Genomic DNA, 15,478 nt, shown 5'->3' with positions numbered 1-15,478 from the left:
TTATTATTAACCCTATAAGGAAATCATGCTAGGAATTACTGTCCCATTTTATAGATAAGGAAATTGAGGTTTAAATAGGATGAGTGATTTGTCTAAGGTACACCTGGTTAATGAGTAGCTGGAATTGAAATCCAAGATTCTTGACATCAAAATTAAGATCTCCCTTGTATTGTGTAGTATATTATCATGTGAGTTTTTTCTAATTTCTTTTACTGTGGTAAAATACATATAAAAATTGATTATGTGTTTTAAAAAAACTATAAAAAGAAAAAGCACTATAATAAGAATAATTTATACCAAGATATTTTCACTCTAAATAATAAAAATTAACACACATATTGACTAATTTTTCATAGACGTCTTCTGTCCTTTGAATTTAGCAGGTAACCTGTACATAACTTTTTTAGGGTAAGGGTATAGATCCTTGTGCACCTTCACATTTCTCACTATGTAAAGTCTCAAGAAAATATGCCTTTAAATAACAAAGAATGCATTCCTCAAATGAATACAGCAAAGATAATAATAAATGGGGCTGATAAGTGCAACAGGAACAAGTATAGTATAAATAAATGCTCAAAAAATACATGAAAAGTTACTGAGAAGCAAAGATCAATGTCAAGCTCTTTCTATAACAGACCAGCCTAGAGATTCTCTTTGTCATCTCACTGGTTAAGGGTACTTTTAAAAAGCTATTCCTAGCTTCTAAAAAAAATACTCTAACAGGAAATGCACTTGGCAACTAGCTGCTCAGCAGAGAGCTAATCCATCTAATCTTAACTCAGTAAACATGCACACATCCCTTTCCACTGGTCCTTAAAGTTCCATTCTACCAAAACAACCTGCGTTAGGATCTGAACACTTCTTATACTGCTCTAAAAAGGTCATAGAGATTACTAAAGTAATTATTAAACCTAGTTTAGAAGTGATTTTATATTATGGCCCAGTGTAGATCCTGCATTAGAAATACCATTTAACAAAAGCCATTGTTCACTATCATATTGTATGTCAATTATACCTTTTTTTTAAAATAAAAAAGCCATTCTAAATATTTTTGAGTTTACAAAAAGGAGGTAAATTAGTATTCAGAGCTATATAGCACACATGCCCTCTAGGGACTAACACTCTTTCATTCAAAATTTGAAAACAGCATGTATCAGCAAAACCTACACATAGTACTAAGGCTATTTCAATCTCATCTTAATTTTATTATAATTTTCTAACAACTCTTTCCTTAAAAAAGGCATGAAGAGCCTGAAAACAAGTGTAACACGATGCATTTCTAGTTGTCGGTCCTTATTAAGGGACTTATTAAGTAAAATGAAGGTCCATTCTTTCCATAAATCACAGTATCACTCTCAATACTGATATGGAATGGTTTCCAAGATTAAGTGCAAAACAAAACAATATGCAGACCAGCGTATATACCTATCTTCTGTTAAGATAGGGAATTCCTACATTATGTGAAATGCCTTGTGTACATGAAGAATATTTCTAGAATGATGCATAAGAAACCAGTAACACTAACTGTATCTAGAAAGGGGAAGTGGGTGGAAGGTAAAGGTGTGAGAGTGTTTTCACTGTATATTATTTTTGCCTTTTGAATTACATACCATGTCCAAGTATCATTTATTTAAGAAAAAAAAAAAACAACCTTCCTTTGATATTCCCTATGTTGTATTGCTAACTCTTAATTTTCTAAGCTCATTACTTCTTTCCTGGCATTGCATAATCAATATGTACTGATATTTTTTCAAATGAAATCAATACCCACTTAGCAGTCGGTCCTTAAGCTGCATGGCTTCTTTGTGCCCTTATTTATGACAGCCTTTAAAAGAACATTAAAATGAGACTGCCTGCAGATTCAAAAAATGCTGTGTGGAAATGAAGTTGAGATCCAAAGTATTTTCAAAATACACCATAGGATAAATCATAGTTAACACTTTCTCAATAAAAAAGGTCATCTTTTGGAACTAAAGTTTTGTGTCACCTTCAAGTCACATTCCCATATGATTATTAAGACCCACTAATGGACTGTGAAAAGCATATTAGGATGGACAGATATGTTTTATATATAAATAAACATAAAGACGATGTGCATATTGTTTCTCATGAAGAAAAAAGAATAAAACTGAAACAAATACATCCACATTCCTACCTTCAAAAATCTCTCATTGGTCAATAATGCAACTTGCTTTTCTGAAGCTTGCTTTTCCACGTACCTAAAATTTTCACCATCCCATACACAAAGAGAAAAAAATTAAACATTCTAAAGATGTGAATATCATATGAGGAAAAGAACTACTTAGATTGGTGCTCACATTCTTTTACTTCTTCTCAAAAATAAATTCAAGATAATAGTTATGGTTTAATGCTAATTTTTAACTCATTAAATCAGCTATACTTCATAATCTAAGGATCTAATCATAAACAAAAGCCATAAGCTCCAGAATCAGGAAATGTTATTTATAAAAGTAATTCTGGAGAATCTGCAAATTATGTCCCTTTATAAAAATATTTTTATGTTAAATTTTCAAGTCCAACAAAATCTCATGATTGAAAACAGGATTTTACTATGCTCTAAATAAATAGATTATTTTTCCTTTCTCCACTTCAAAAATAGCTAGGTCTGAGATCCTATTTTACTCCAACCTCTATTATAAGATGTGTTAAACATGCACTTCTCTTTTTACCTTCTAAAAGATGGAAGACGTCGGATGTTTTCACATTGATTATCTGATAAAAAATTTATTCTTCTCTTGGCTTCTGGGAGGTTACAGCACAGAACACTGAGGGGCTGGGAGTAGAAATGTTCTAACAGAGAAAGCTGAGACAAATGGGAAGATAGGAAAAAAAATGTGAAGATTAAATTTATTTGTTTTAGTTTGGCAGTAAATTTTCTGCCCTATGTCTAATTTTAAGGTTTTGTTTTTCTTTAAACAGTAAAAGTATGTAATAATCACAATAACACTGCAAACAATGCATAAATGGTTCTATATCTTTAATATTTTAAGACTGATTTTGTGGACAAGGTCAGAAAATTATAATCTGTAAAGTATAAACCAGACGAAGCATATAAATGGATAGACTAGGTCTCTGCAGAAGCAACTCACAATAACAGTAAATATTGTGGGACTGGGACGTGACCTCAGAGTCTAATAGATTCCCAAATACTAACAAGAAAGCACCCATCTAAAATCAGTGAAAAAATATGTCTGCTGATTAAATAAAAATGTTACAATGGTAGAAGCTTTACCTACTGATAAAAAATAATAATGAAAAATGAGGGATTGCTAAAGAAAATATATATATTTTAACTGAGTTTTATTTCATGAGAAAAAAATGGTACAGTATCTGGTAAATTTTAAGTGTTATAGTAACTAGAATGCTGTGGTCTCCACAGTATAAAGTGGAATGATTTTCCATATTCTACCAAAACTCATAAGATGTATCTCATAAGACTATCCAAATGTTAAAAACTAACTCAAATCAACTTTCTCAAGACCAATTTGGTTTCTCCAGATAAGCTAATACTGGAGAGACGGCTTCCTAAATATTGGACAAATTCATTCTTGGAATGGAAAATAGAATTTCCCATCACAAATTAATAAATAAACATGCTGACTTATATATCAGTATTAAGGTATTTGAGCTTGATTTGAGCTTCCTGGGTAAACCTATAATAAATTTCTGAGCCTATAGAACTGAGGACCAGATACCCAAGGTTAGAGGAAATCCTCCAAAATAGTTCATTCTGGAGGAAGTTTAAGGCTGTAAGGCAAAGGGCCAGCCTTAGAAACAAATACAAAATAGAAAGTAACTGTTCAGACCAAGTGCTAATTTTTGCACGTATTAACAAAAATCTCATTTCTTATATTTTCCAATTATATTGTGACAATATTTACTCCAGTGTTAACATCACTTTTTATACATGAGAAAAGTAAAAAAACAAATAGGATAAGAGACTTGCTTGGAAAGAGGAATGGGAAGAAGTCACAGGAGTTATTAGTAGAGCTGTTAAGTAATAAGTATCCAGTATTACTTTATTTGTCCAAATGTGTTCTCAAAATCTGGGTCAACTAAAAGTTGGTTAACATATTCATCTGATGAAGGAAACACTTAAACATATACAGAATGATTATATGCCCTACTTAACTCCTATAGGAATCAGGACTTACACATATTTCCCACCCGTGATTAAGAAAACTGGCCAAAGGGGGTATTAATGGCTCTACCGTTTATTAGCTGTGCGACCTTGGCCAACCTACTGTACCAAAGCCTGTTTCTTCACCTGAGGAACTGAGGATAATAGTACCTATTAATGAAACAATGTAAATACTTAGTAACATGCCTAGCATAGAGGAGGTGCTCCGTAAATTATGAGGAACCTATAAAATCATCTAATGTGATCTCCTATTTTACAAATGAGAAAACTGAGACCCAGAGGGAGTACATAATTTGGTTAATGTCCTTTTCTTTGCAAACTACAGTTTGTATTTTCCAAACTCTTTCTTCTCTTGACTTCAGTGTTACTCTATTGGTTTTCTTTATTTAGTCTCTTTTTGTATTGCTGTCAACAGCTTGCCATCAGGTTCTAATCCTAGTCCTTTCTTCATTCCTCTGGGTAATGCCAACCTCATTACGTGACTTCACCTACCACCTTTTAATTATAAATCCTAAATATTTCTATTTTTTTCCATATCTTTCTTAGTGCCAAATCTTTATATCCAACATACTTGCAATTAACCATTTACAAAGAGAAACTCATCTTTTCCTAACTGGTTCCTTTATATTAACACATATACTTAATAAACGGTACCGCCTCCAATCCATTTGCCAAGCTAGAACCTGTGAGTGTGTCATCTATGCTCTTCTCTTACACGTCCTATCATCCACTTACTTAGTCCACCAGGTTCTGTTGATTCTATCTCATTCTCAAATCTGTTTTCTCTCTGGTTCCACTATCACTACCTTAGGTTAGCTCCTGTTATATCTTGTCTAGAAAACTGCAGTAGTCCTCAAACAGATCTCTCTCCTTCTACTGTTGCCTTTACCTAGAATGTACTTTTCATTCTAACCTGGTGAGCCCCTATTCCGTAGGCTACACTTCTGTTCTTCTATGGAATCCCCAGGCATGTTTCTTTCACAGCATTGACTATTGAGAACTCTAATTATGAGTAATTCTGCCTCCTTCACTTAACAAATGAGCAATCTGAAGGCAGAGATTTCCTTGTCTCTCTATCTCCAGGACTCAACATAGTTCTTGGCTTATAGTAGGCTCTTGATAAATACTTTTGAGTAAATAAATGAATGAAATAAAATGTAGGAGAGAGGCAAATTAGACATGTGTATCAATTATCATTTAATTTCACATGTTAAGGTAAATATCTTGCTGCTTTAAAATACTCTTTTTAAAAAGTCAGGTTGAGGGGCACCTGGAGTTAAGTGTCCAACCTTTGATTTTGGCTCAAGTCATTATCTCAGGGTCCTGGGATCAAGCCCCATGTCATCGGGCTCCCTTCTCAGCAAGGAGTCTACTTGTCTCTCTCTCCCTTTGCCCCTCCCCCTGCTTGCACACACACACTCTCTTTCATAGATAAACCTTAAAAAAAAACAAAAAAACCCAAATTGAAAAAAAAAAAGATACATATTAGCCATAAGAGAGCACTCCCGTTTTATATTGAGAAAAAATACATATGAGAAATAATTTATATACTTTGAGTCACTACACAAATGTGAGGTATTATCATATTACACTTTTGTACGAAAGGTTACTAATATATTGGTTTTAGGGAACTTGACAATTGGTGTATATTTACAATGATTACACTTTGCTCAAGTATTTTAGGTAGCTGCCAAGAGGAGGAAATAATGTTAACTTAAATAACTGGAGAATGGGGTATTTTTTTTTTTTAGATTAGAACAGATGTTATGAAGCTGAGTTCATGAATTTTCTTCCGGCAATTCATGAAACCTTAGTAAAAATGTATTCCCAATATATATGAATATAAATGAATATACATATATGACTATTTTTATATGGCCCAGGAACTACAAATGTTTTTCATATTAACTGGTTATTTAAAAAGAAGAAAAAGATTATGCAACAGAGTTGTAGCATGCAAAGCCAAAACCATTTAATATCTGATCCTTTACAGAAAGTTTAATGATCCCTTTTATATAGCATTTCTTAGGTAGAAAGTCTGTAAGCTTTCATCAGAATTTCACAGAAAAAAAAGTCCCTTCCTCCCTACCCACAAATAGTTAAGAATCACTGGAATGCAGGGGGCAATGGGGTGTATTTTTTCATTTTTGACATCCTAATTAACACACTCTCTACATTTTGCTGCAAGGTAACAAAGGATTGATAGAACCTAGAATAATAGAACTTGAATTTACTTATTTTAGATTTTGCCATTTAAAATGCCTTACCACATTAAATAGTTTAAATATGCTTATTATTTAAAATTAAATAAAATTAAAATTATTTAGAATTAGCTTATAAATTTTCATACCCATTACTGTCTTACCTGAAGTCCTTTTATAAAGTTTTGAATTGAGAAATCATGATACAAAAATATGTTGGTCAGAATCTGTAACACTTTTTCACTTAGTTTAAATGGAAACTGAGTTGTAAGAAGTAGCTGAAAAAGATAAAAGAAGGGTAGGATACACTCCTTATTGGTTTTACTCTTCATAAATATCAAGTATATATAACGAAACAAAGAATGATACTATGACACATAATTATGAAAGCTATAACAGTAGCTAAGGGGTTTTTTGTGTGTGTGTGGGGGGGGGGGGGGTCTGATATCAACCAAGACTTTTTTTAACCAAGACTTTAATTTATACAACAGTCACAACCCAAAACAGAAGCCATTCATACTACCCCTCCAGAACCAAAGATATCTATCATCTACCATTCAATTGCCAATTAAAAAAAATACAATCTATTAACTACAATCCCTTTTCTCCCATCAGAAGCCAATGAAGCTATAGGCTTTGGCAGTTCTTATTATAAGATTTTTTTTTATCCCTACTGATACACATTACTGAAGAGTAACACATTATGTGCTGTTGAATGAAAAACCTTGTAATAACAGATGCCTATTAAAAAACATAAAGTAGGACTTAAAAAAAAAAACAAAGTAGGGATGCCTGGATGGCTCAATGGTTGAGCATCTGCCTTTAGCTCAGGTCATGATCTCGAGATCCTGGGATAGAGTCCCACATCGGGCTCCCCAAAGGGAGCCTGCTTCTCCCTCTGCCTATGCCTAAGTCTCTGCCTCTCCCTCCCTCTCTCTCTCTCTCATGAATAAAATCTTTAAAAATAAATATATATATATAAAATAGCTGAATTTGAATTATTCAGCTAATTTTCAATGGCCTATAGGAAGAATTTATATCTGAAAATGAAAAGTCATACTAGGCTTTTAAAGCAGAAACATAGTTATAGAAGACCAAATGCATTTGGCCACAAGAAGCAATTTCATTTCATTTTATTTTTATGTATTTATTTATTTGAGAGAGCAAGTGAGAGCATGGGAAGGAGGGACAGAGGGGAGGGAGAGAGATCCTAAGCAAACACCATGAGGAGCGCAGAGCCTGATGCTGCAGACAGATCCCATCACCCTGAGACCACCACCTGAGCAAAAACAAGAGCTGGATGCTTACCCAACTGTACCACCCAGATGGCCCAACCAAGCAATTTTAAATACTGTAGCTGGAAAAATTTTCCCAAAGTATCAGTATATCAATGGATACCACCTTCATGGGAAAAAAAATGAAGAAGAGGTTAGTAAATAAATGGAAGGTTGTCATTGTTCACCTTCACAAGTAGCATAAGGCACATCTTAAAAAAGTTGAGTCAGGCAACAATTTGCAGAAGGTCATTACCAATTTAGGTAGAAACACAGAACTAATACTAATTTAGGTAGAAAAATAGAGCAAAGGTTTAAGGAAATGTTAGTATGTATTTTCTGTCAAGAGCAGCAATGGCAGAAAAGAGTCTACCAAAAATTACAAATTATTTTACATAACATATGAGTCAAAATATTATTCCTGTTATTAGAAGTCATTAAATTCTATTAAAAATGATTAAAAACCCAAAATTTTCCATTGAATTATGACCGATCAATGGGCAGATATAGAAAGATATTATCAGGGGCACCTGGGTAGCTCATTCTGTTAAGTATCTGCCTTCAGCTCAGGTCATGACCCCAGAGTCCTGGGATCGAGCCCGATATCGGGCTCCCTCTCCTTCTGTCGCTGCCCCTGCTTCTGCTTTCTCTCTCACTCTCTCAAATAAATGCTTTTTTTAAAATAAAATCTTAAAAAAAAAACAAAACAGGAAGTTACAATCATTCTTTTTTTTTTTTTTTTTTTTTTTTTTTTTTTTACAATCATTCTTTTTATAAAGCTTGTATTTTGGGGCGCCTGGGTGGCTCAGTCAATTGAATGTCTGTCTTTGGCTCAAGTCATGATCTTAGGGTCCTGGGATCAAGCCCCACATTGGGCTCTCTGCTCAGTAGTGTTTGCTTCTCTCACTCCCTCTGCCTCTGTGTGTGTATGCGAGCTCTCTCTCAGACCCTCTCAAATAAATAAATCTTTAAAAAAAAAAAAAAGCTTATATTCTGAGGAGGCAATACTGTACCTTATAAAAATCACTAAATATAAGAAATGTGAGGAAATACGTTCAATTTCATACTCTGAGAGATGCAGAAATTTATCACTAACATTTATATTTCTAATCTATTCTTGGCAGTCTTTTCAAACTATTTCACTGGTATAGTTTTTTCTTTTTACCTTATCAAGTACCGTAGTCAGGTGCTCCTTGCAGGACAGAGACTGGAATAGTTCTATGCACAACAGAGATGATACTGCATGAGGAAGCAACCGATGGATGATAATAGGAGATGTGGCAATTCCAAAAATGAGTATTAGTGGAAATTCATGTAGATGTTGACTAGTTTTCAAAGGAAAATAAAAAAGTGGGATTTCTTTCGGGAATATATTTTAACATATCAAATTTCAAATTAAGGTAACCTTTATTTGAATGCATACTGTAGGACACTGCTGAGGAGTATCATTTCAAATACTCAAATTTTCTAGGTTACAGTTTCCCCTATTAAAGTAATACAGTTATTTCTCAGACATTCTAGCCCTGAAATTGCTCTATTAACAGATCCTCTCATTTTATAAGAATAAAAACGTCCAAAGAGATCAAATGCCTCCCTCTAGGTTATATAATCTCAAATGTTACAAGAATTAGGTATCATTCAATTTAACTTCTCACTCAAAGTTTGAGCCCTACCTACGGTCTTCCTAATAGACATCCAGCCTATGCTTTAAGAGTTAAGTGACATGAAACTCAAAAACTTTCAAGGTAACTTGTTCTATTTATGCACATTTCTAACAGACACGACGTCACCCAGCTGTACATAATAGCTAAGAATTAGGAAACTTTCCTTACACACACGTAAGGCCAATTTTTAATGGATACCATTTAAAAATGTTACATCCTTTCCTTGTATTCTTAATTCAAATTTATTAGCCATAATTTATTCTTAGCATTCCCAATATAAACACAAATGAGTTCCACAGAGTAAAACAGCACTATCTTTGAGAGCTATTGTGGGTTTGAGCCCTTTGTACCAAGGCTGAGGATTTTGCCTGTTCCCTCCTATTGGCTATTGCTGTTCAGTACTCTATCAATACACAATTCTACCTTCGTAAACGTACTGTGCTTAGATTCTGTTACTGTTGTGAGATCTTTCTCACTTTAGATGGCAAAAGTAGTCACAAGCTTAAGCTCCAAAAAAGCACAGCTCTTCTGTCACTCTTTTTATTCTGCATGTTTAAAGCACGTAAAGCAATTCAGTTTTACCATTAAGAAAAGTCTTAGGATCTAGAAATCTTTGTTTCAATACAGAAAAAAAAAAAAAAGACACCATCACAATAGGAATTATATTAGTAAATTATAAAACAATATAGCTTTAGACAAGTGTAGCCATAACTATCAAGCAAGTTAACATATAGAAAAAAAAAACAAGATAAACTATATCCTAAAAAATGTACGATGGGACACACATATCACTGGATTTTAAATAGGGGGAGTTACTTCAATTCTGAATCTCACAGGACTGCCTTGAAAATCTAATGAGATCATTAAAGTAGTTTCTCACTTCAAGTATAAGATAATGTTATTTAGCAAACATACTTGCTCAGAAGAGCTATATACAAGTCAGAGCTTCTAAGGGTGGATAGGTATCAGAAAATAAGACCTGGCAAACATATCTCAATCTGGAGTAGTTTATGCATTTAATGGGAAAGTAAGAGACAGATGACCTTGATGAAAGAAACTACATCTTATACTGCCCTGTCATACTAATTAAAAATTGGCTAACTTTAGTCTTTTGATCTCATTCTTAGGTCAAAAAGCAAATGAAAATCTGATAGGAGGTCTTTGAACATTCAATTATAAGGAATTTGAAATCACTTTGGTTTTTATCCAGTTGGTATTAAAATGAAGATTAAATTACCATTCATTTTCTCTGGAAAAGGTTGCTCTTCAAGCTAAAAGTTGTATATTTCCTTAATAAAAAGAATTTTATGTAAAAGCCAGGTGATATATCATCTACCTGCTGATAATTATGAAGTCCTGGAGTACTTTTGTGGTGAAGCTTTCCATATCCTTTAAGATAAGTACAACAGGAGGAGATTGCCATTGGCTAGAAGAAGTCCTCTTTTTCCTGGGCATTTTTGGGTCTGTCTTCTTTTAAGCCATTGTGAAAAGAAGGAATTAAAAGTAAGCCTTACCACCCAAACAATGCTCCAATCACATGTTTATATATCTCCCTTTATTATTTTACAGTAACACTTTCTTTTATTTCTCCCATATAATAAAGAGAAACTCATTCCAACAGTTATTAGCAGAATCCTTCTGTGTCTGACATGGGAACAATAACCAAGAAGAAAAAGATTCAGTAAAATCTATAATTCATATGAAATACTTATATTTTCTACTGAGAAAACAACAGAAAAGGGGAGAAGATTTTCTATAAATTATTTTTTTCCGTAAATAGAATGTTACATATTTTGCTTTGCTTTAAGGTGAAAACTAGTATTTTTAAATAAAATACAATAAACAACACTACTTGCTGCTATGCTACTGTTAAACTTTAAGTTGAAAAGCATCTTTCATATCATCTGATCCAATCTGAATCTTTTAAAGACAGCTGACATAAACTGCATGTAGCATTTGATTTCCAGAAGATTTAAAATTGTGGATCAAATTAAGATATTATGATAAGCATTAGACCCAATTTAATCCCTATATAAAGCAAAATGAAACTTCACTTATGACTGACTTCAGCAAACACCTTTATCAGAAAATGTCACCACAGTATTTTTCCCCATACTATCTGGCTACACAGCATCATAAACTAAAACTGTGGTTTTATGTTGCAGTTCTTCATGAATCACTAAGGTTATTCATTTTCACTAGAGACTGTCATGGTAGAATGGAACCTCTTTTTAGCTTTCTGTTTGTTGGAAATACTTTACTTACAGATCATTTATTCCCCAAGAATTCTAAATGCGGAACAAATTAGATTTTTTTTCAAAATGACTACTTCTCATTGGACTAAGTTGACAGTGGGAACTGGCAGCATGGTTCTACTGTACAAAAGCAAATAAATATGAGGGATCTACCTAAGAGATAACACATTAAAGTTATAGCCATCGTCACAAAGATAGTATCTAGAACAGAACCAATTCCTGGCGTTGTTTTTGTCACTAGATGATACTGTCCTACAAATACAATGGCCTTTTAAGAAATTAAACACTTATCAGAAATTAGACTGCATACTGGAAAAAAAATACTTTTAAATTCTAGTAGCCTTACAAAATAGAAGTAGCTACTATTAATAGCTAAAGCACATAAGAACATTCTTTAAAACAAAACAGTACTACATTTAATATAATTCTAAGCCTCTTCAATCATATGCCAATTTCCTGAGAGAAAATTGTCAGTTTACACTTACCCGTGTGACATTCGTATACCAACTGGAAAGAGAATCCATTGAACAGTGTGTCTTTTTCTGGGCAACCTGAATACTTCCCTCTTTGGTTTCCTCATCTACACAGCAGTCCATCATCAACTGTGAGACCAGCTTTTGCAAAAAATGTTTCATATCTGCAAAATAGATAAAAAATATAAGAAAGCTCATCTCCCTGTAAAACAAATATGAAACATCTGAGAGTTCTTGATCAGTAGATTACATTTGGTAGAAAGTATTTTTCTATACTTAACATTTACACAATATTTAACATATTAACTGTTAACGTTTGTTAGTATCTTCTCCTTAATATTTAAATTTCACGAATTCAGACTAAGTCAAAGCTTATGTATATTGTCCATTATAAATATGTTACCTAAGCTAATGTGTAAACATGAAAATTAAAAATTATATGAGAAACAATATATATATATATATTTATTTTTTTAATTTTTTTTAAAGATTTTATTTATTTATTCATAGAGATGCAGAGAGAGAGAGAGAGGCAGAGACACAGGCAGAGGGAGAAGCAGGCTCCATGCAGAGAGCCTGACATGGGACTCGATCCAGGGTCTCCAGATCACGCCCTGGGCTGCAGGCGGCGCTAAACCGCTGCACCACCGGAGCTGCCCAAGAAACAATATATATTTAAATCACACTAGTCAGCAAAAGGTTTTTAAGTCCTCTCAAAAAAGATCAAAAGTGTTATGTAAATTATTTTACTGATTACAAACCTTCCTTAGAGTCATTTTAAAAGATGTACTAAGGGCTTTTATTTAATTAGTCTATAAATATGAAAGTAATATAAGCACGTAAAGTCCTTATGTCAGTTCAAATCTAAGCCCATTTTACTCTTAGTGTCCACATTCTTTGTGATTTAATGGCTTCATATACTGAAGATTACCTCAGGTGATAGACTACTTTTTGCCATTCTAGTCTTTCAGACTAGAACAACAAGATGATTTGAGGCTGTAAATATGAACCTATATAGTCTATTCTCTGTTGGGCTAAATAAGAGCTGCCCAATCCCCAATCCTTAATTCTTAGCTCCCTGTCCCAAACTTTCCAACTTATTAAACTTCTACTGGGTTAAGGAACACATCTCATAAAAATGCCTAGACTATTACTGGCTGTAAAGCTAATATGGCAGGGGTGGAACAGGAATAAATGAAGCAAAGGGTAGCAAAGAGTAGTGCAACAGTCAAGACTACTGTGATAGGCAATAAACCTCACCCTGCCAAAAATGTAGTGCCATGCTCTTCCCACAAATAAAAAGGGATAGAGATAGCTGAGGGGGGGGAGGGGTTGTCAGAAGAGATTTGTAACATTCTCACCAAGATTATTATGGCATTTATTCTGTACCTGGACAATCTTTAGCTTGTAATGAGACTACATATGGAGAGACATTATTCTGAAGAGCTTCTGTTAGACTTCTGAATGTTAAATCATGATCTGTCACATTCACACCTACGGAATAATACATCAGTATTGCACCATTATTTGTATTATTAACAATATAACAACAAGGTGAACATATCAAGTGAATTACTAAATAAAAATATTTTTAAACACGATTAATAACAGATACCAAGAAAATATACTGCATAAATGAAGAGACCTCCTTTAACAATAGCTATCTGGAGGCGCATACAATATTTAGTTGCCAGAAAGCGTATTTTATACAATGTCTCTTTATTTTTCTTTTCTTTTTTTAATTAAAGATTTATTTATTTACTCATAAGAGACAACAGAGAAAGGCAGAGACCTAGGCAGAAGGAGAAGCAGGCTTCTCCTAGGGTGCCCGATGTGGGACTCGATCCTGGATCCCAGGATAACAACCTGAGCCGAAGGCAGATGCCCAACAGCTGAGAGCCACCTAAGCATCCCTACTATTTCCCTTTAAAAAAAGTTACTGAGGATGTATAGTTAACCCTTGAAAACTTACAAGTAATTTCATTGCTTTGTTAAATTCATAAAGAACTCTTTAAAATAATCATTCAAAAAATAAAGGCTATGGATTCCAGGCTTACTGTGACTCTGACATCAAGTGAGGAGAATCCAATCACTAATACTATCAATGACTGTTGTAGTAAATACAATAGGTAAAGTATACATTAAGCTAATTTCTGAGGGAAGAGCCTTAAAAATGAATAAAACTTTAGGTCCTTTAAGTATTTACTAAGCCCCCTGTTGTCATATCCACAAATCAGAGTGTAGTGCTGTGCCTATGGCTATCAGAGTTAAGCGTAACTTCCTCACTATATTGGAAAAAAATTCTACTGATACTTTCCCTGACGTCACAATCTGTGATTTCTAAAAAGTGCTTTGGCACTTAGGTGCCAACAGTAAACATCTTGAAACTAGTTAATAACTGCTACTATAAAACTTCAATTGGTTAGAAAAAAACAACAACAACAACAACAAAAGGTTCAGAATCCAAGCCACAAGAAGTAAAAATTTTCTTCTAGGAGAGCCAACAAATAAAAAGGTTGGCAGGCTATTTTTAAATGGACATACACTTTTTTGAAAACAGAAAATGTGTAACTGTGCTTAAGCATTCTTGGACTACAGTTTGTGTTTTTTGTTGTTGTTGTTGTTTTTTTACAGAATCAAAATGATATTCCTAGCATGCATTATGGCCTATGATTCTGATACTGCATCTTTAAACAAATTTGGGAGGTGGCAAAATACTGGTTTGTCTTTCACTGACTTTATAAGCTATTTAACATTCTGTTGCTTAAAACAATGGACTGGTCTATCAGAAACAAAATTAGCAATATCTTTAACTGGGAAAATGTTCTCCTCAGACTACTGACTTTGGAATATAACATTTCCATTAGCTTCTTTTCTCCTTTTGGCAGTAGGCAGGGAAGGGATTTAAACAGTGCTCTCAGCAATCTATCAAGCCATCACTCTTGATTAGCCATCACTCCACCTCCAATTATTATAACCTGGCAGTATAGAAACAAAGCACCAAACAGTATAATCTGGTCATCACTGGGCCTCAGTTTCTCACCCATAAATGGAAAGGGTTTTGAAATTAAGTGCAGGCTGTACTGAAAAGCTGTTCATATTATAAAAATTACATAAAATTATTACAAAAAGTGTTATAAAAATCACTCCCTGTGTCTTGTTACTCAGAGTGGTCCTAACATCAGCAGTATGGACACCAGCAGGAGGCCTGTTAAAAATGTAGAATTTCAGGCCCCACCTCAGACCTATTGACAAAAACTGCATTTACTAATATCCCTTGGAGGTTATTTGTAGATACATTAAATTTTGATAAGTAATGCCTTGAACATCAGGAATGAGATTTGGGTAATGAACAGTATTAAAGGCAGTATTAAACAACAAAATTAAGTTATCTTAGTACACACTAGTATAACAAACCTTGAATAAATAGTTAAGTGCAATGAAGAGTA

The 15,478-nt window shown here is 33.6% G+C and overlaps 1 protein-coding gene across 5 annotated transcripts in view; it reads right to left on the bottom strand.

The window, feature by feature from the left end:
• The window catches only part of ORC3 (origin recognition complex subunit 3), a 60,865-nt gene that overhangs the window by 33,221 nt on the left and 12,166 nt on the right, over positions 1-15,478 (bottom strand). For 4 of the 5 annotated variants that reach the window (XM_049092344.1, XM_049092346.1, XM_049092348.1 and 1 more), the window contains 7 exons: positions 13,419-13,523; positions 12,042-12,193; positions 10,638-10,771; positions 8,803-8,962; positions 6,528-6,641; positions 2,691-2,824; positions 2,156-2,219 (listed from right to left, as the gene is read on the bottom strand). In XM_049092344.1, the coding sequence (XP_048948301.1) occupies positions 2,156-2,219; positions 2,691-2,824; positions 6,528-6,641; positions 8,803-8,962; positions 10,638-10,771; positions 12,042-12,193; positions 13,419-13,523 (863 nt within the window). The remainder of the gene's footprint in view (positions 1-2,155; positions 2,220-2,690; positions 2,825-6,527; positions 6,642-8,802; positions 8,963-10,637; positions 10,772-12,041; positions 12,194-13,418; positions 13,524-15,478) is intronic. The other variant, XM_049092345.1, reaches the window with a different exon arrangement.

Source organism: Canis lupus, chromosome 12 (assembly GCF_003254725.2).
Source record: "Canis lupus dingo isolate Sandy chromosome 12, ASM325472v2, whole genome shotgun sequence".
Classification (NCBI taxonomy): domain Eukaryota; kingdom Metazoa; phylum Chordata; class Mammalia; order Carnivora; family Canidae; genus Canis; species Canis lupus.
This window is presented reverse-complemented; position numbering and strand designations above follow the sequence as displayed.